Source organism: Carassius gibelio, chromosome B20 (assembly GCF_023724105.1).
Source record: "Carassius gibelio isolate Cgi1373 ecotype wild population from Czech Republic chromosome B20, carGib1.2-hapl.c, whole genome shotgun sequence".
In the NCBI taxonomy this organism is placed as follows: domain Eukaryota; kingdom Metazoa; phylum Chordata; class Actinopteri; order Cypriniformes; family Cyprinidae; genus Carassius; species Carassius gibelio.
The window spans coordinates 8505654-8526455 of NC_068415.1; the positions used below are offsets into that span (position 1 = coordinate 8505654).

At 35.6% G+C, this 20802-nt stretch overlaps 1 protein-coding gene across 50 annotated transcripts in view; it reads left to right on the forward strand.

Moving 5' to 3' along the window:
• The window catches only part of adgrf6 (adhesion G protein-coupled receptor F6), a 67038-nt gene that overhangs the window by 10530 nt on the left and 35706 nt on the right, over window positions 1-20802 (forward strand). For 13 of the 50 annotated variants that reach the window (XM_052587210.1, XM_052587190.1, XM_052587188.1 and 10 more), the window contains exons 16-25: window positions 4310-4456; window positions 4755-4907; window positions 5021-5176; window positions 5477-5623; window positions 8327-8485; window positions 11556-11702; window positions 14910-15056; window positions 15365-15511; window positions 15807-15959; window positions 16073-16228. In XM_052587210.1, the coding sequence (XP_052443170.1) occupies window positions 4310-4456; window positions 4755-4907; window positions 5021-5176; window positions 5477-5623; window positions 8327-8485; window positions 11556-11702; window positions 14910-15056; window positions 15365-15511; window positions 15807-15959; window positions 16073-16228 (1512 nt within the window). Of the gene's footprint in view, window positions 1-1801; window positions 1949-2160; window positions 2314-2426; window positions 2583-2883; window positions 3031-3855; window positions 4003-4309; window positions 4457-4754; window positions 4908-5020; window positions 5177-5476; window positions 5624-5724; window positions 5884-6026; window positions 6174-6456; window positions 6604-6911; window positions 7059-7622; window positions 7779-8078; window positions 8226-8326; window positions 8486-8628; window positions 8776-9057; window positions 9205-9512; window positions 9660-10223; window positions 10380-11253; window positions 11413-11555; window positions 11703-11985; window positions 12133-12439; window positions 12587-14909; window positions 15057-15364; window positions 15512-15806; window positions 15960-16072; window positions 16229-16854; window positions 17002-17101; window positions 17261-18994; window positions 19151-19944; window positions 20092-20192; window positions 20352-20494; window positions 20642-20802 lie in introns of all 50 variants that reach the window. The other 37 variants (XM_052587212.1, XM_052587211.1, XM_052587189.1 and 34 more) reach the window with 37 other exon arrangements.

The following is a 20802-nucleotide window of genomic DNA, read 5'->3' on the forward strand; positions in this document are numbered from 1 at the left end:
ATTTCGGTTTATGGCTTCAATATTTCATTCGCACTTGTGGGCGGAGCTGAAACGCTGCTTTCTTCTGATTGGTCGAATCTCTCCGCTTTCAGCTTGGTCTTTTTATTCTTTCAGGCAGAATAAGAGTCAGTTCGAGTGAAGCACTGTAATGTCTGAAACCACCGCTCACTGTTAATTAGCGTAATATTTGAATCAAATGTAGCTGGGCACATAATTTGTGCTGCTGAGACCTGCAAGAGACCCCATTAAATTATTGTATGAATATTAATTTGTCCCACTAATAAATACAGTGCAAATAGTTCTGCCTCCTTGGATAACAGAATATAGTTAAATATAGATAAATATAGTTACATTTATGAAATAAAATGAAATAGGATTTTTTGGGAAGGTAAGTCTGGCCAGTTATACAAGCAACACGAGTCAGACGAGTCTAAAGATATGAGCTGAATTGGGTGAAACATTTAAGTTCTAGTCTGTGTCAATTACTCTCATAATAAATAATAATAATAATGTTAACTGTATGTTAACTGTAAGTTGCATCAGTCCAAAAATACGCCATGACGAGGAAAAAAACATATATAAATTGCTCTGGATTATAAATCGCATTTATTCAGGACCAAGAGAAAACATTACCGTCTACAGCCGCGAGAGGGCGCTCTGGGGTAGGCTACAGGAGCACTGAGCAGCATAGAGCTAATTTTACTATTTTTATTTAGAAATGTAACTATATTCATTTTTACAATTATTTATTAATTTCACACACACACTTATGACTTAAAAGATGAGAGTGGTAAATGTTACAGACATGGAACTGTTCAGTCTATTATTGATTTTTATTTCCACTTCACTTTTATCCAAAGAGAGAGAACTATTTGCACTGTATTTATCAGTGGGACAATATTCATACAATACTACAACCTAGAAATAATTTGCAGGTCTCAGCAGCACAAAGTATGTGCCCAGCTACATCTGATTCAAATATTATGCTAATTAACAGTGAGCGGTGGTTTCAGACATTACAGTGCTTCACTCGAACTGACTCTTATTCTGCCTGAAAGAATAAAAAGACCAAGCTGAAAGCGGAGAGATTTGACCAATCAGATGAAAGCAGCGTTTCAGCTCCGCCCACAAGTGCGAATGAAATATTGAAGCCATAAACCGAAATCATCAAAACATACACGGACCAACTGTCTTGTCCATGTTCTCTCACTTGATTGAATCCTCTTCTTGAGATTTGAGTCTCTGACCTTCTGTAAGCCCCGCCTTGTTCACGCAGTGATTGACGTGGCGCGAGGGCGGGGACACGTGATCGGCTCGGAATGCATTTTCAATGTGCACATTGAATTTTGCTACATTCATTGCGGGTCATTGATTGAAAATGCAATCGTAAGTGTCTTGACTGTGAGTGTTAATGCATTTAAGAAAAATAGCATTTAAATGATCATTTTGCCACAGTTTTTGCTTGAACATGTTAGACATATCTAATCATTTCTGTAATACATTTTAATTTTAATTTTGCAACTTATAAAGCGTTAAAATTAATATTCATTTTACATATTAAAACTGGTGTAGGAAATGGCAAATAAAAATTATGTAATTTAATTTTCATTTTCATTTTGCACCAAACGTTGCACAAATGTATTGGAAAATGGAAATGTATGTACAGAAATGCATTGCCATTTTACATATTGCATTGTCATTTTGCATATTACATCCCAAATTGAATAATGCTACCCATATGCTTCCATATGAGTGTTCCTAATAGTAACCATATGCATATTTTTATATCTTCTTAATAAAGATGTGCATGAATGTCTTAATACATTGGAGGTCTGTGGTCCAAACTCTTATTGCACGAACTCAATTGGGGGTTACAACTGTTCCTGCTTGAGTGGATTTACTGTAACAAATAGCAGTGAACCAGTCAGCACCAGTAACCCATGCAATGGTGAGCATGTAGAAGATATATTTCATCATATTTAAAAAAAAATAATAGAAGTATTAAAATATTGTATTCATCTGTTGAAATCAATATGAATTGCAGTATGCTTCAGATACTGACTGAAGCATAATTTCCTTCTATGAACCTGGATTATTTTTACTTTGCTGGTATAGAGGCATAGTCGTCATTTCTGGATGTTTTTTCCACTTTTTCTACAGTGACTCTCCCTTTGACTGAGTATCTGATTGAAATCCAGATCAATAGCATGGACAGTAGCATCACTGATCAGCTGAGGAACCTTCTGATGTTTTTCAGTTTGCCCTACACAATCAGTGACAGCACTAACATTACAGAAATCAACATAACTACTGGTATGATCTCAGGCTCTGCGTTGTAATGTATAGCTAAGAGAAAATGTATACATCATTAATAATGCCAGAAATTATGAGATTTGGATTTGTTTTTCTCTTCCTCTGTTTTTCAGTGTGTTCTCTGAATGAAACTCAGTATCAGTGTAAGTGTGAGGGTCTGTTTGTTTGGCCGAATGACACGTGTCACTCATACGAGGCCTGTGATGACATCACTGATGGTTCATGTACATGTATCAATGTTCTTCCAATCGACGGACAGTTCTGCCAAGGTGAGACACTGACATCATTCTGTGACAACATCAGTTTTCTCGATTTAATTGTTTTAATCTGTTTTCCTTTGATTTTACTGCTGGGTTTGACAGACCGATCATATGCAGGTTTTTTTTTTTTTTTTGTTACATGCTCTATTACAGTATATTGAGTTTTGTCATTAAAGTATTTACAACACAGTAATGTTCTTTTAATATAAAGCTCAGTCTTTGAAGACAGTTATATAAGATACCTACAATTTTGTCATTATGCGGATCATACTGAATGTTCTGCTAAACCTGTTTCTGTTTGTTCTTTCAGTTCTACCTTCTAACTACGTGATTGACATTGATGTGAGATTCTTTGACTCGTTCCTGGTGCACTACTTACGGAATATCGTCAGAAATATCAACCTGCCTTTGACTCTGAGAAATAGCATTAATATCACAGATATCGACATGACTACTGGTGAGATCAGAATATTTCATCATGTCACACGTTAAGATTAATTCAGAATTAGGAGAAACTGACAGTTTGAACACAAATAAATGAATCCATTCTTTTTCAGTGTGTGGGTTAAATGGAACAGAATATGAGTGCAACTGTGAGCAGAATCATGTTTGGCCCAGTGACACCTGCAGGGCCTATCAGGTGTGTGATAGCATTGTGGGAGGCACTTGTGGATGTATTCAAGCTCTTCCTTCAGAGGGGTCACTTTGCCAGAGAGGTGAGAAATCACTTGAGATCACGAATGTACTGATTGTAATTGTATTAACATGACCAGTATTCATTTATTTGGTTGAAACTACATATTATTTGGAAACATTTAATTGTAACATTTATGCAACATCTTCTCAATCTTGTTTTCAGACATCAATGAATGTAAAGATGCAGTGTCAGTGTGTGGTCAGTATTCAGATTGTATTAACATCATTGGGAGTCATATGTGTTCATGCTGGAGTGGATTTAATACCTCCAATAAAGACAGTCCTGTGAGCCGCAACAACTCATGTCAGGGTAAGTGTTATTAACTTTTTTTTATCTTATGAATCTGAGTGTAAAGAGCTGATTTGTCTTTACAATTTCAATACTATTGTTAGCTATAGCTGTTCCTGCTTGAGGTGTTATATAACCCAACAATTTCTTTTTTTTTTAATCTTTTTGGCATCCTATAATAATGATTGTGGTTGAATGTCTTTAGATACCAGAGGTCTTTGATGTCTTTAGGTGTTTTCCTAATTTAAAACTGTAAAATCTAATATTTGTTTTTTGTTTTGTTTTGTTTTTTATTAGATATAGATGAATGTCTGTTCAGTCCATCTGTATGTGGTCCAAATTCCATCTGCACAAATCAGCTGGGAAGTTACAATTGCTCATGTCTGGATGGATTCACTGCAACAGTTTCAAGTTTCCCCATCAGCAACGATAACACATGTACAGGTAAATCCTACAATCATATTATATTGTAAATACAATCATTTTCTTAAATAACCCAGCTTGTGTTTTATATGCATTTTACTTTTGTATTTTTTGCCATCTCATCATATTGAACACAATGTATTGCAAAACCAACTATTAATAAGAAACAAAAAAAGTTTCTTCCTGCTGTCTACATAATTTTTTTCATCCTCCAATAAAAATTTAGCAGCCAAAGAGTAAGAAAAACTAGATTCAACTTATGGTGACTTCCATACTTGAGTGTTCCTAATAGTAACAATATGCATATTTTTATATCTTCTTAATAAAGATGTGCATGAATGTCTTAATACATTGGAGGTCTGTGGTCCAAACTCTTATTGCACGAACTCAATTGGGGGTTACAACTGTTCCTGCTTGAGTGGATTTACTGTAACAAATAGCAGTGAACCAGTCAGCACCAGTAACCCATGCAATGGTGAGCATGTAGAAGATACATTTCATCATTTTAAAATAAAAAAAATTGAACAGGAATTTTTAAATACCAGAATCATCTGCCATATGAATTGGTGTATGCTATCTTTCATCTTTTATCTATGACCGAAGCTGGTTAAATTGATACTGGAGTGGTTAAAATAACTGTTCTATTAAATCTTACAGACTGAAACATCACAATCCATTCATAATTTCCTTCTGTGAACCTGGGTTATGTTTATTTTGCTGGTAAAAGGCATAGGCATCATTTCTGGATGTTTTTCTCCACTCTTTTTCTACAGTGACTCTCCCTTTGACTGAGTATCTGATTGAAATCCAGATCAATAGCATGGACAGTAGCATCACTGATCAGCTGAGGAACCTTCTGATGTTTTTCAGTTTGCCCTACACAATCAGTGACAGCACTAACATTACAGAAATCAACATAACTACTGGTATGATCTCAGGCTCTGCGTTGTAATGTATAGCTAAGAGAAAATGTATACATCATTAATACTGCCAGAAATTATGAGATTTGGATTTGTTTTTCCCTTCCTCTGTTTTTCAGTGTGTTCTCTGAATGAAACTCAATATCAGTGTAAGTGTGAGGGTCTGTTTGTTTGGCCGAATGACACGTGTCACTCATACGAGGCCTGTGATGTCATCACTGATGGTTCATGTACATGTATCAATGTTCTTCCAATCGACGGACAGTTCTGCCAAGGTGAGACACTGACATCATTCTGTGACGACATCAGTTTTCTCGATTTAATTGTTTTAATCTGTTTTCCATTGATTTTACTGCTGGGCTTGACAGACCGATCATATGCTGTTTTTTTTTTTGTTACATGCTCTATTACAGTATATTGAGTTTTGTCATTAAAGTATTTACAACACAGTAATGTTCTTTTAATATAAAGCTCATTCATTGAAGACAATTCTATAAAATATCTAAATTTTTATCATTATGAGGATATAATCATACTGAATGTTTTGCTAAACCTGCTTCTGTTCATTCTTTCAGTTCTACCTTCTAACTACGTGATTGACATTGATGTGAGATTCTTTGACTCGTTCCTGGTGGACTACTTACGGAATATCGTCAGAAATATCAACCTGCCTTTGACTCTGAGAAACAGCATTAATATCACAGATATCGACATGACTACTGGTGAGATCAGAATATTTCATCATGTCACGCGCTAAGATTAGTTCAGAATTAGGAGAAACTGACAGTTTGAACACAAATAAATGAATCCCATTCTTTTTCAGTGTGTGGGTTAAATGGAACAGAATATGAGTGCAACTGTGAGCAGAATCATGTTTGGCCCAGTGACACCTGCAGGGCCTATCAGGTGTGTGATAGCATTGTGGGAGGCACTTGTGGATGTATTCAAGCTCTTCCTTCAGAGGGGTCACTTTGCCAGAGAGGTGAGAAATCACTTGAGATCACGAATGTACTGATTGTAATTGTATTAACATGACCAGTATTCATTTATTTGGTTGAAACTACATATTATTTGGAAACCTTTAATTGTAACATTTATGCAACATCTTCTGAATCTTGTTTTCAGACATCAATGAATGTAAAGATGCAGTGTCAGTGTGTGGTCAGTATTCAGATTGTATTAACATCATTGGGAGTCACATGTGTTCATGCTGGAGTGGATTTAATACCTCCAATAAAGACAGTCCTGTGAGCCGCAACAACTCATGTCAGGGTAAGTGTTATTACCTTTTTTTTTATCTTATGAATCTGAGTGTAAAGAGCTGATTTGTCTTTACAATTTCAATACTACTGTTAGCTATAGCTGTTCCTGCTTGAGGTGTTATATAACCCAACAAATTCTTTTTTTTTTTTTATCTTTTTGGCATCCTATAATAATGATTGTGGTTGAATGTCTTTAGATACCAGAGGTCTTTGATGTCTTTAGCTGTCTTCCTAATTTAAAACTGTAAAATCTAATATTTGTTGTTTTTATTTCTATAATTTTTTTTTATTAGATATAGATGAATGTCTGTTCAGTCCATCTGTATGTGGTCCAAATTCCATCTGCACAAATCAGCTGGGAAGTTACAATTGCTCATGTCTGGATGGATTCACTGCAACAGTTTCAAGTTTCCCCATCAGCAACGATAACACATGTACAGGTAAATCCTACAATCATATTATATTGTAAATACAATCATTTTCTTAAATAACCCAGCTTATTTTTGATATGCATTTTACTTTTGTATTTTTTTGCCATCTCATCATATTGAACACAATGTATTGCAAAACCAACTATTAATAAGAAACAAAAGAAATTTCTTCCTGTTGCCTACATAATTTTTTCATCCTCCAGTTAAAATTTTAGCAGCCAAAGAGTAAGAAAAACTAGATTCAACTTATTGTGACTTCCATACTTGAGTGTTCCTAATAGTAACAATATGCATATTTTTATATCTTCTTAATAAAGATGTGCATGAATGTCTTAATACATTGGAGGTCTGTGGTCCAAACTCTTATTGCACGAACTCAATTGGGGGTTACAACTGTTCCTGCTTGAGTGGATTTACTGTAACAAATAGCAGTGAACCAGTCAGCACCAGTAACCCATGCAATGGTGAGCATGTAGAAGATACATTTCATCATTTTAAAATAAAAAAAAATTGAACATAAATATTTAAATACCATAATCATCTGCCATATGAATTGCTGTATGCTATCTTTCATCTTTCATCTATGACTGAAGCTGGTTAAATTGATACTGGAGTGGTTAAAATAACTGTTCTATTAAGTCTTACAGACTGAAACATCACAATCCATTCATAATTTCCTTCTGTGAACCTGGGTTATGTTTATTTTGCTGGTAAAAGGCATAGGCATCATTTCTGGATGTTTTTTCTCCACTCTTTCTACAGTGACTCTACCTTTGACTGAGTATCTGATTGAAATCCAGATCAATAGCATGGACAGTAGCATCACTGATCAGCTGAGGAACCTTCTGATGTTTTTCAGTTTGCCCTACACAATCAGTGACAGCACTAACATTACAGAAATCAACATAACTACTGGTATGATCTCAGGCTCTGCGTTGTAATGTATAGCTAAGAGAAAATGTATACATCATTAATACTGCCAGAAATTATGAGATTTGGATTTGTTTTTCTCTTCCTCTGTTTTTCAGTGTGTTCTCTGAATGAAACTCAGTATCAGTGTAAGTGTGAGGGTCTGTTTGTTTGGCCGAATGACACGTGTCACTCATACGAGGCCTGTGATGTCATCACTGATGGTTCATGTACATGTATCAATGTTCTTCCAATCGACGGACAGTTCTGCCAAGGTGAGACACTAACATCATTCTGTGACGACATCAGTTTTCTCGATTTAATTGTTTTAATCTGTTTTCCATTGATTTTACTGCTGGGCTTGACAGACCGATCATATGCTGTTTTTTTTTTTGTTACATGCTCTATTACAGTATATTGAGTTTTGTCATTAAAGTATTTACAACACAGTAATGTTCTTTTAATATAAAGCTCATTCATTGAAGACAATTCTATAAAATACCTAAATTTTTATCATTATGAGGATATAATCATACTGAATGTTTTGCTAAACCTGCTTCTGTTCGTTCTTTCAGTTCTACCTTCTAACTACGTGATTGACATTGATGTGAGATTCTTTGACTCGTTCCTGGTGCACTACTTACGGAATATCGTCAGAAATATCAACCTGCCTTTGACTCTGAGAAACAGCATTAATATCACAGATATCGACATGACTACTGGTGAGATCAGAATATTTCATCATGTCACGCGCTAAGATTAGTTCAGAATTAGGAGAAACTGACAGTTTGAACACAAATAAATGAATCCCATTCTTTTTCAGTGTGTGGGTTAAATGGAACAGAATATAAGTGCAACTGTGAGCAGAATCATGTTTGGCCCAGTGACACCTGCAGGGCCTATCAGGTGTGTGATAGCATTGTGGGAGGCACTTGTGGATGTATTCAAGCTCTTCCTTCAGAGGGGTCACTTTGCCAGAGAGGTGAGAAATCACTTGAGATCACGAATGTACTGATTGTAATTGTATTAACATGACCAGTATTCATTTATTTGGTTGAAACTACATATTATTTGGAAACCTTTAATTGTAACATTTATGCAACATCTTCTGAATCTTGTTTTCAGACATCAATGAATGTAAAGATGCAGTGTCAGTGTGTGGTCAGTATTCAGATTGTATTAACATCATTGGGAGTCACATGTGTTCATGCTGGAGTGGATTTAATACCTCCAATAAAGACAGTCCTGTGAGCCGCAACAACTCATGTCAGGGTAAGTGTTATTACCTTTTTTTTTATCTTATGAATCTGAGTGTAAAGAGCTGATTTGTCTTTACAATTTCAATACTACTGTTAGCTATAGCTGTTCCTGCTTGAGGTGTTATATAACCCAACAAATTCTTTTTTTTTTTTATCTTTTTGGCATCCTATAATAATGATTGTGGTTGAATGTCTTTAGATACCAGAGGTCTTTGATGTCTTTAGCTGTCTTCCTAATTTAAAACTGTAAAATCTAATATTTGTTGTTTTTATTTCTATAATTTTTTTTTATTAGATATAGATGAATGTCTGTTCAGTCCATCTGTATGTGGTCCAAATTCCATCTGCACAAATCAGCTGGGAAGTTACAATTGCTCATGTCTGGATGGATTCACTGCAACAGTTTCAAGTTTCCCCATCAGCAACGATAACACATGTACAGGTAAATCCTACAATCATATTATATTGTAAATACAATCATTTTCTTAAATAACCCAGCTTATTTTTGATATGCATTTTACTTTTGTATTTTTTTGCCATCTCATCATATTGAACACAATGTATTGCAAAACCAACTATTAATAAGAAACAAAAGAAATTTCTTCCTGTTGCCTACATAATTTTTTCATCCTCCAGTTAAAATTTTAGCAGCCAAAGAGTAAGAAAAACTAGATTCAACTTATTGTGACTTCCATACTTGAGTGTTCCTAATAGTAACAATATGCATATTTTTATATCTTCTTAATAAAGATGTGCATGAATGTCTTAATACATTGGAGGTCTGTGGTCCAAACTCTTATTGCACGAACTCAATTGGGGGTTACAACTGTTCCTGCTTGAGTGGATTTACTGTAACAAATAGCAGTGAACCAGTCAGCACCAGTAACCCATGCAATGGTGAGCATGTAGAAGATACATTTCATCATTTTAAAATAAAAAAAAATTGAACATAAATATTTAAATACCATAATCATCTGCCATATGAATTGCTGTATGCTATCTTTCATCTTTCATCTATGACTGAAGCTGGTTAAATTGATACTGGAGTGGTTAAAATAACTGTTCTATTAAGTCTTACAGACTGAAACATCACAATCCATTCATAATTTCCTTCTGTGAACCTGGGTTATGTTTATTTTGCTGGTAAAAGGCATAGGCATCATTTCTGGATGTTTTTTCTCCACTCTTTCTACAGTGACTGTACCTTTGACTGAGTATCTGATTGAAATCCAGATCAATAGCATGGACAGTAGCATCACTGATCAGCTGAGGAACCTTCTGATGTTTTTCAGTTTGCCCTACACAATCAGTGACAGCACTAACATTACAGAAATCAACATAACTACTGGTATGATCTCAGGCTCTGCGTTGTAATGTATAGCTAAGAGAAAATGTATACATCATTAATACTGCCAGAAATTATGAGATTTGGATTTGTTTTTCTCTTCCTCTGTTTTTCAGTGTGTTCTCTGAATGAAACTCAGTATCAGTGTAAGTGTGAGGGTCTGTTTGTTTGGCCGAATGACACGTGTCACTCATACGAGGCCTGTGATGACATCACTGATGGTTCATGTACATGTATCAATGCTCTTCCAATCGACGGACAGTTCTGCCAAGGTGAGACACTGACATCATTCTGTGACGACATCAGTTTTCTCGATTTAATTGTTTTAATCTGTTTTCCTTTGATTTTACTGCTGGGTTTGACAGACCGATCATATGCAGTTTTTTTGTTACATGCTCTATTACAGTTTATTGAGTTTTGTCTAGGGGTGCTCCGATCACGATCGGCCGATCATTAATGCGCATCTCGTCAGTAAAGCCGGTTTTCTAATCAGCGGTTAATTCCATCAGGTGCTTGCTTTCACATAGAGCAGCCGTTACTACACAGAGCCGTTGTTAACTGAGAAGATGCGCCAATAAACGCTGAAAATTAACGTGATTTGCGCATCTTCTCTATTAACAACGGCTCTGTGTAGTAACGGCTGCTCTATGTGAAAGCAAGCACCTGATGGAATTAACCTCTGATTAGAAAACCGGTTTTACTGATGAGATGCGCATAACGATCGGCCGATCGTGATCGGAGCACCCCTAGTTTTGTCATTAAAGTATTTACAACACAGTAATGTTCTTTTAATATAAAGCTCAGTCATTGAAGACAATTCTATAAAATACCTACATTTTTGTCATTATGCAGATAATACTGATTGTTTTGCTAAACCTGCTTCTGTTCGTTCTTTCAGTTCTACCTTCTAAGTACGTGATTGACATTGATGTGAGATTCTTTGACTCGTTCCTGGTGCACTACTTACGGAATATCGTCAGAAATATCAGCCTGCCTTTGACTCTGAGAAGCAGCATTAATATCACAGATATCGACATGACTACTGGTGAGATCAGAATATTTCATCATGTCACACACTACGATTAGTTCAGAATTAGAAGAAACTGACAGTTTGAACACAAATAAATGAATCCCATTCTTTTTCAGTGTGTGGGTTAAATGGAACAGAATATGAGTGCAACTGTGAGCAGAATCATGTTTGGCCCAGTGACACCTGCAGGGCCTATCAGGTGTGTGATAGCATCGTGGGAGGCACTTGTGGATGTATTCAAGCTCTTCCTTCAGAGGGGTCACTTTGCCAGAGAGGTGAGAAATCACTTGAGATCACGAATGTACTGATTGTAATTGTATTAACATGACCAGTATTCATTTATTTGGTTGAAACTACATATTATTTGGAAACCTTTAATTGTAACATTTATGCAACATCTTCTGAATCTTGTTTTCAGACATCAATGAATGTAAAGATGCAGTGTCAGTGTGTGGTCAGTATTCAGATTGTATTAACATCATTGGGAGTCACATGTGTTCATGCTGGAGTGGATTTAATACCTCCAATAAAGACAGTCCTGTGAGCCACAACAACTCATGTCAAGGTAAGTGTTATTACCTTTTTTTTTATCTTATGAATCTGAGTGTAAAGAGCTGATTTGTCTTTACAATTTCAATACTACTGTTAGCTATAGCTGTTCCTGCTTGAGGTGTTATATAACCCAACAAATTATTATTTTTTTTTTATCTTTTTGGCATCCTATAATAATGATTGTGGTTGAATGTCTTTAGATACCAGAGGTCTTTGATGTCTTTAGCTGTCTTCCTAATTTAAAACTGTAAAATCTAATATTTGTTGTTTTTATTTCTATAATTTTTTTTTATTAGATATAGATGAATGTCTGTTCAGTCCATCTGTATGTGGTCCAAATTCCATCTGCACAAATCAGCTGGGAAGTTACAATTGCTCATGTCTGGATGGATTCACTGCAACAGTTTCAAGTTTCCCCATTAGCAATGATAACACATGTACAGGTAAATCCTACAATCATATATATTGTAAATACAATCATTTTCTTAAATAACCCAGCTTATTTTTTATATGCATTTTACTTTTGTATTTTTTTGCCATCTCATCATATTGAACACAATGTATTGCAAAACCAACTTTTAATAAGAAACAAAATAAATTTCTTCCTGTTGCCTACATAATTTTTTCATCCTCCAGTTAAAAATTTAGCAGCCAAAGAGTAAGAAAAACTAGATTCAACTTATTGTGACTTCCATACTTGAGTGTTCCTAATAGTAACAATATGCATATTTTTATATCTTCTTAATAAAGATGTGCATGAATGTCTTAATACATTGGAGGTCTGTGGTCCAAACTCTTATTGCACGAACTCAATTGGGGGTTACAACTGTTCCTGCTTGAGTGGATTTACTGTAACAAATAGCAGTGAACCAGTCAGCACCAGTAACCCATGCAATGGTGAGTATGTAGAAGATACATTTCATCATTTTAAAATAAAAAAAAATTGAACATAAATATTTAAATACCATAATAATCTGCCATATGAATTGCTGTATGCTATCTTTCATCTTTCATCTATGACTGAAGCTGGTTAAATTGATACTGGAGTGGTTAAAATAACTGTTCTATTAAGTCTTACAGACTGAAACATAACAATCCATTCATAATTTCCTTCTGTGAACCTGGATTATGTTTATTTTGCTGGTAAAAGGCATAAGCATCATTTCTGGATGTTTTTTCTCCACTCTTTCTACAGTGACTCTACCTTTGACTGAGTATCTGATTGAAATCCAGATCAATAGCATGGACAGTAGCATCACTGATCAGCTGAGGAACCTTCTGATGTTTTTCAGTTTGCCCTACACAATCAGTGACAGCACTAACATTACAGAAATCAACATAACTACTGGTATGATCTCAGGCTCTGCGTTGTAATGTATAGCTAAGAGAAAATGTATACATCATTAATACTGCCAGAAATTATGAGATTTGGATTTGTTTTTACTCTTCCTCTGTTTTATAGTGTGTTCTCTGAATGAAACTCAGTATCAGTGTAAGTGTGAGGGTCTGTTTGTTTGGCCGAATGACACGTGTCACTCATACGAGGCCTGTGATGACATCACTGATGGTTCATGTACATGTATCAATGTTCTTCCAATCGACGGACAGTTCTGCCAAGGTGAGACACTGACATCATTCTGTGACAACATCAGTTTTCTCGATTTAATTGTTTTAATCTGTTTTCCTTTGATTTTACTGCTGGGTTTGACAGACCGATCATATGCAGTTTTTTTGTTACATGCTCTATTACAGTTTATTGAGTTTTGTCTAGGGGTGCTCCGATCACGATCGGCCGATCATTAATGCGCATCTCGTCAGTAAAGCCGGTTTTCTAACCAGCGGTTAATTCCATCAGGTGCTTGCTTTCACATAGAGCAGCAGTTACTACACAGAGCCGTTGTTAACTGAGAAGATGCGCCAATAAACGCTGAAAATTAAAGTGATTTGCGCATCTTCTCTATTAACAACGGCTCTGTGTAGTAACGGCTGCTCTATGTGAAAGCAAGCACCTGATGGAATTAACCTCTGATTAGAAAACCGGTTTTACTGATGAGATGCGCATAACGATCGGCCGATCGTGATCGGAGCACCCCTAGTTTTGTCATTAAAGTATTTACAACACAGTAATGTTCTTTTAATATAAAGCTCAGTCATTGAAGACAATTCTATAAAATACCTACATTTTTGTCATTATGCAGATAATACTGATTGTTTTGCTAAACCTGCTTCTGTTCGTTCTTTCAGTTCTACCTTCTAAGTACGTGATTGACATTGATGTGAGATTCTTTGACTCGTTCCTGGTGCACTACTTACGGAATATCGTCAGAAATATCAGCCTGCCTTTGACTCTGAGAAACAGCATTAATATCACAGATATCGACATGACTACTGGTGAGATCAGAATATTTCATCATGTCACACACTACGATTAATTCAGAATTAGAAGAAACTGACAGTTTGAACACAAATAAATGAATCCATTCTTTTTCAGTGTGTGGGTTAAATGGAACAGAATATGAGTGCAACTGTGAGCAGAATCATGTTTGGCCCAGTGACACCTGCAGGGCCTATCAGGTGTGTGATAGCATCGTGGGAGGCACTTGTGGATGTATTCAAGCTCTTCCTTCAGAGGGGTCACTTTGCCAGAGAGGTGAGAAATCACTTGAGATCACGAATGTACTGATTGTAATTGTATTAACATGACCAGTATTCATTTATTTGGTTGAAACTACATATTATTTGGAAACCTTTAATTGTAACATTTATGCAACATCTTCTGAATCTTGTTTTCAGACATCAATGAATGTAAAGATGCAGTGTCAGTGTGTGGTCAGTATTCAGATTGTATTAACATCATTGGGAGTCATATGTGTTCATGCTGGAGTGGATTTAATACCTCCAATAAAGACAGTCCTGTGAACCGCAACAACTCATGTCAGGGTAAGTGTTATTACCTTTTTTTTATCTTATGAATCTGAGTGTAAAGAGCTAATTTGTCTTTACAATTTCAATACTACTGTTAGCTATAGCTGTTCCTGCTTGAGGTGTTATATAACCCAACAAATTATTATTATTTTTTATCTTTTTGGCATCCTATAATAATGATTGTGGTTGAATGTCTTTAGATACCAGAGGTCTTTGATGTCTTTAGCTGTCTTCCTAATTTAAAACTGTAAAATCTAATATTTGTTGTTTTTATTTCTATAATTTTTTTTATTAGATATAGATGAATGTCTGTTCAGTCCATCTGTATGTGGTCCAAATTCCATCTGCACAAATCAGCTGGGAAGTTACAATTGCTCATGTCTGGATGGATTCACTGCAACAGTTTCAAGTTTCCCCATCAGCAACGATAACACATGTACAGGTAAATCCTACAATCATATTATATTGTAAATACAATCATTTTCTTAAATAACCCAGCTTATGTTTTATATGCATTTTACTTTTGTATTTTTTTGCCATCTCATCATATTGAACACAATGTATTGCAAAACCAACTATTAATAAGAAACAAAAGAAATTTCTTCCTGTTGCCTACATAATTTTTTCATCCTCCAGTTAAAATTTTAGCAGCCAAAGAGTAAGAAAAACTAGATTCAACTTATTGTGACTTCCATACTTGAGTGTTCCTAATAGTAACAATATGCATATTTTTATATCTTCTTAATAAAGATGTGCATGAATGTCTTAATACATTGGAGGTCTGTGGTCCAAACTCTTATTGCACGAACTCAATTGGGGGTTACAACTGTTCCTGCTTGAGTGGATTTACTGTAACAAATAGCAGTGAACCAGTCAGCACCAGTAACCCATGCAATGGTGAGCATGTAGAAGATACATTTCATCATTTTAAAATAAAAAAATTGAACATAAATATTTAAATACCATAATAATCTGCCATATGAATTGCTGTATGCTATCTTTCATCTTTCATCTATGACTGAAGCTGGTTAAATTGATACTGGAGTGGTTAAAATAACTGTTCTATTAAGTCTTACAGACTGAAACATCACAATCCATTCATAATTTCCTTCTGTGAACCTGGGTTATGTTTATTTTGCTGGTAAAAGGCATAGGCATCATTTCTGGATGTTTTTCTCCACTCTTTCTACAGTGACTCTCCCTTTGACTGAGTATCTGATTGAAATCCAGATCAATAGCATGGACAGTAGCATCACTGATCAGCTGAGGAACCTTCTGATGTTTTTCAGTTTGCCCTACACAATCAGTGACAGCACTAACATTACAGAAATCAACATAACTACTGGTATGATCTCAGGCTCTGCGTTGTAATGTATAGCTAAGAGAAAATGTATACATCATTAATACTGCCAGAAATTATGAGATTTGGATTTGTTTTTCTCTTCCTCTGTTTTTCAGTGTGTTCTCTGAATGAAACTCAGTATCAGTGTAAGTGTGAGGGTCTGTTTGTTTGGCCGAATGACACGTGTCACTCATACGAGGCCTGTGATGACATCACTGATGGTTCATGTACATGTATCAATGCTCTTCCAATCGACGGACAGTTCTGCCAAGGTGAGACACTGACATCATTCTGTGACAACATCAGTTTTCTCGATTTAATTGTTTTAATCTGTTTTCCTTTGATTTTACTGCTGGGTTTGACAGACCGATCATATGCAGTTTTTTTGTTACATGCTCTATTACAGTTTATTGAGTTTTGTCTAGGGGTGCTCCGATCACGATCGGCCGATCATTAATGCGCATCTCGTCAGTAAAGCCGGTTTTCTAACCAGCGGTTAATTCCATCAGGTGCTTGCTTTCACATAGAGCAGCAGTTACTACACAGAGCCGTTGTTAACTGAGAAGATGCGCCAATAAACGCTGAAAATTAAAGTGATTTGCGCATCTTCTCTATTAACAACGGCTCTGTGTAGTAACGGCTGCTCTATGTGAAAGCAAGCACCTGATGGAATTAACCTCTGATTAGAAAACCGGTTTTACTGATGAGATGCGCATAACGATCGGCCGATCGTGATCGGAGCACCCCTAGTTTTGTCATTAAAGTATTTACAACACAGTAATGTTCTTTTAATATAAAGCTCAGTCATTGAAGACAATTCTATAAAATACCTACATTTTTGTCATTATGCAGATAATACTGATTGTTTTGCTAAACCTGCTTCTGTTCGTTCTTTCAGTTCTACCTTCTAAGTACGTGATTGACATTGATGTGAGATTCTTTGACTCGTTCCTGGTGCACTACTTACGGAATATCGTCAGAAATATCAGCCTGCCTTTGACTCTGAGAAACAGCATTAATATCACAGATATCGACATGACTACTGGTGAGATCAGAATATTTCATCATGTCACACACTACGATTAATTCAGAATTAGAAGAAACTGACAGTTTGAACACAAATAAATGAATCCATTCTTTTTCAGTGTGTGGGTTAAATGGAACAGAATATGAGTGCAACTGTGAGCAGAATCATGTTTGGCCCAGTGACACCTGCAGGGCCTATCAGGTGTGTGATAGCATCGTGGGAGGCACTTGTGGATGTATTCAAGCTCTTCCTTCAGAGGGGTCACTTTGCCAGAGAGGTGAGAAATCACTTGAGATCACGAATGTACTGATTGTAATTGTATTAACATGACCAGTATTCATTTATTTGGTTGAAACTACATATTATTTGGAAACCTTTAATTGTAACATTTATGCAACATCTTCTGAATCTTGTTTTCAGACATCAATGAATGTAAAGATGCAGTGTCAGTGTGTGGTCAGTATTCAGATTGTATTAACATCATTGGGAGTCACATGTGTTCATGCTGGAGTGGATTTAATACCTCCAATAAAGACAGTCCTGTGAACCGCAACAACTCATGTCAGGGTAAGTGTTATTACCTTTTTTTTATCTTATGAATCTGAGTGTAAAGAGCTAATTTGTCTTTACAATTTCAATACTACTGTTAGCTATAGCTGTTCCTGCTTGAGGTGTTATATAACCCAACAAATTATTATTATTTTTTATCTTTTTGGCATCCTATAATAATGATTGTGGTTGAATGTCTTTAGATACCAGAGGTCTTTGATGTCTTTAGCTGTCTTCCTAATTTAAAACTGTAAAATCTAATATTTGTTGTTTTTATTTCTATAATTTTTTTTATTAGATATAGATGAATGTCTGTTCAGTCCATCTGTATGTGGTCCAAATTCCATCTGCACAAATCAGCTGGGAAGTTACAATTGCTCATGTCTGGATGGATTCACTGCAACAGTTTCAAGTTTCCCCATCAGCAACGATAACACATGTACAGGTAAATCCTACAATCATATTATATTGTAAATACAATCATTTTCTTAAATAACCCAGCTTATTTTTGATATGCATTTTACTTTTGTATTTTTTTGCCATCTCATCATATTGAACACAATGTATTGCAAAACCAACTATTAATAAGAAACAAAAGAAATTTCTTCCTGTTGCCTACATAATTTTTTCATCCTCCAGTTAAAATTTTAGCAGCCAAAGAGTAAGAAAAACTAGATTCAACTTATTGTGACTTCCATACTTGAGTGTTCCTAATAGTAACAATATGCATATTTTTATATCTTCTTAATAAAGATGTGCATGAATGTCTTAATACATTGGAGGTCTGTGGTCCAAACTCTTATTGCACGAACTCAATTGGGGGTTACAACTGTTCCTGCTTGAGTGGATTTACTGTAACAAATAGCAGTGAACCAGTCAGCACCAGTAACCCATGCAATGGTGAGCATGTAGAAGATACATTTCATCATTTTAAAATAAAAAAATTTAACATAAATATTTAAATACCATAATAATCTGCCATATGAATTGCTGTATGCTATCTTTCATCTTTCATCTATGACTGAAGCTGGTTAAATTGATACTGGAGTGGTTAAAATAACTGTTCTATTAAGTCTTACAGACTGAAACATCACAATCCATTCATAATTTCCTTCTGTGAACCTGGATTATGTTTATTTTGCTGGTAAAAGGCATAGGCATCATTTCTGGATGTTTTTCTCCACTCTTTCTACAGTGACTCTACCTTTGACTGAGTATCTGATTGAAATCCAGATCAATAGCATGGACAGTAGCATCACTGATCAGCTGAGGAACCTTCTGATGTTTTTCAGTTTGCCCTACACAATCAGTGACAGCACTAACATTACAGAAATCAACATAACTACTGGTATGATCTCAGGCTCTGCGTTGTAATGTATAGCTAAGAGAAAATGTATACATCATTAATACTGCCAGAAATTATGAGATTTGGATTTGTTTTTACTCTTCCTCTGTTTTTCAGTGTGTTCTCTGAATGAAACTCAGTATCAGTGTAAGTGTGAGGGTCTGTTTGTTTGGCCGAATGACACGTGTCACTCATACGAGGCCTGTGATGACATCACTGATGGTTCATGTACATGTATCAATGCTCTTCCAATCGACGGACAGTTCTGCCAAGGTGAGACACTGACATCATTCTGTGACAACATCAGTTTTCTCGATTTAATTGTTTTAATCTGTTTTCCTTTGATTTTACTACATTTCACAACTGGGTTTGACGGACTGATTATGTACAGAGTTTTTATTTGCAAATAAATCTTTATAAGACACATGGGGCCAGATATACTAACAGACTGTGCCAGTGCAAACTGTCTTTTGTTATTGAAATAGTACTGTCAGGATTGACTAAAGATGCGCAGTGAAAAATTAATACAAAAAAATCATGAACATTTACTTTCGTGCCTGACATTGAATATGCATTTGTAGGTGTTTCCTTTCCAAATGCAAAATTGATGGGAAGAGAGTATTGCAATGAATTACTCAATGCAATTCACTAATGTTTGTGTTCGTTTAATTACTGGTATTTGAGCCATTATTTAAAGCCTAAAAAAATCATGTCTTAAAGCAGGTGCTAATTTGTGGTGCTCTTGGTAGATTGTGCAGGTCATTATGGAAATGATCTGGTTGCGTCTGTGTTTTTTAATGTCCGCATTGTCAGTAAATCACACGCATAATTTTCCCCATAGGCACCTTTATGACATTATGCTATAATACCAATTTGCACTGTTTAGTAAATTGGGCTCATGGTCTGTTACATTGTATGGGGTTTTATCATTAAAATATATACAACAATGTTCTTTTAATAAAATGTTTAGGCTTTGAAGAAGATAATTCTTCAATATACTGACATTTTTGTCATTATGCGGATCATACTGAATGTTCTGCTAAACCTGCTTCTGTTTGTTCTTTCAGTTCTACCTTCTAACTACGTGATTGACATTGATGTGAGATTCTTTGACTCGTTCCTGGTGCACTACTTACGGAATATCGTGAGAAATATCAGCCTGCCTTTGACTCTGAGAAACAGCATTAATATCACAGATATCGACATGACTACTGGTGAGATCAGAATATTTCATCATGTCACACGCTACGATTAATTCAGAATTAGAAGAAACTGACAGTTTGAACACAAATAAATGAATCCCATTCTTTTTCAGTGTGTGGGTTAAATGGAACAGAATATGAGTGCAACTGTGAGCAGAATCATGTTTGGCCCAGTGACACCTGCAGGGCCTATCAGGTGTGTGATAGCATCGTGGGAGGCACTTGTGGATGTATTCAAGCTCTTCCTTCAGAGGGGTCACTTTGCCAGAGAGGTGAGAAATCACTTGAGATCACGAATGTACTGATTGTAATTGTATTAACATGACCAGTATTCATTTATTTGGTTGAAACTACATATTATTTGGAAACCTTTAATTGTAACATTTATGCAACATCTTCTCAATCTTGTTTTCAGACATCAATGAATGTAAAGATGCAGTGTCAGTGTGTGGTCAGTATTCAGATTGTATTAACATCATTGGGAGTCACATGTGTTCATGCTGGAGTGGATTTAATACCTCCAATAAAGACAGTCCTGTGAGCCACAACAACTCATGTCAAGGTAAGTGTTATTAACTTTTTTTTATCTTATGAATCTGAGTGTAAAGAGCTGATTTGTCTTTACAATTTCAATACTACTGTTAGCTATAGCTGTTCCTGCTTGAGGTGTTATATAACCCAACAAATTATTATTTTTTTTTATCTTTTTGGCATCCTATAATA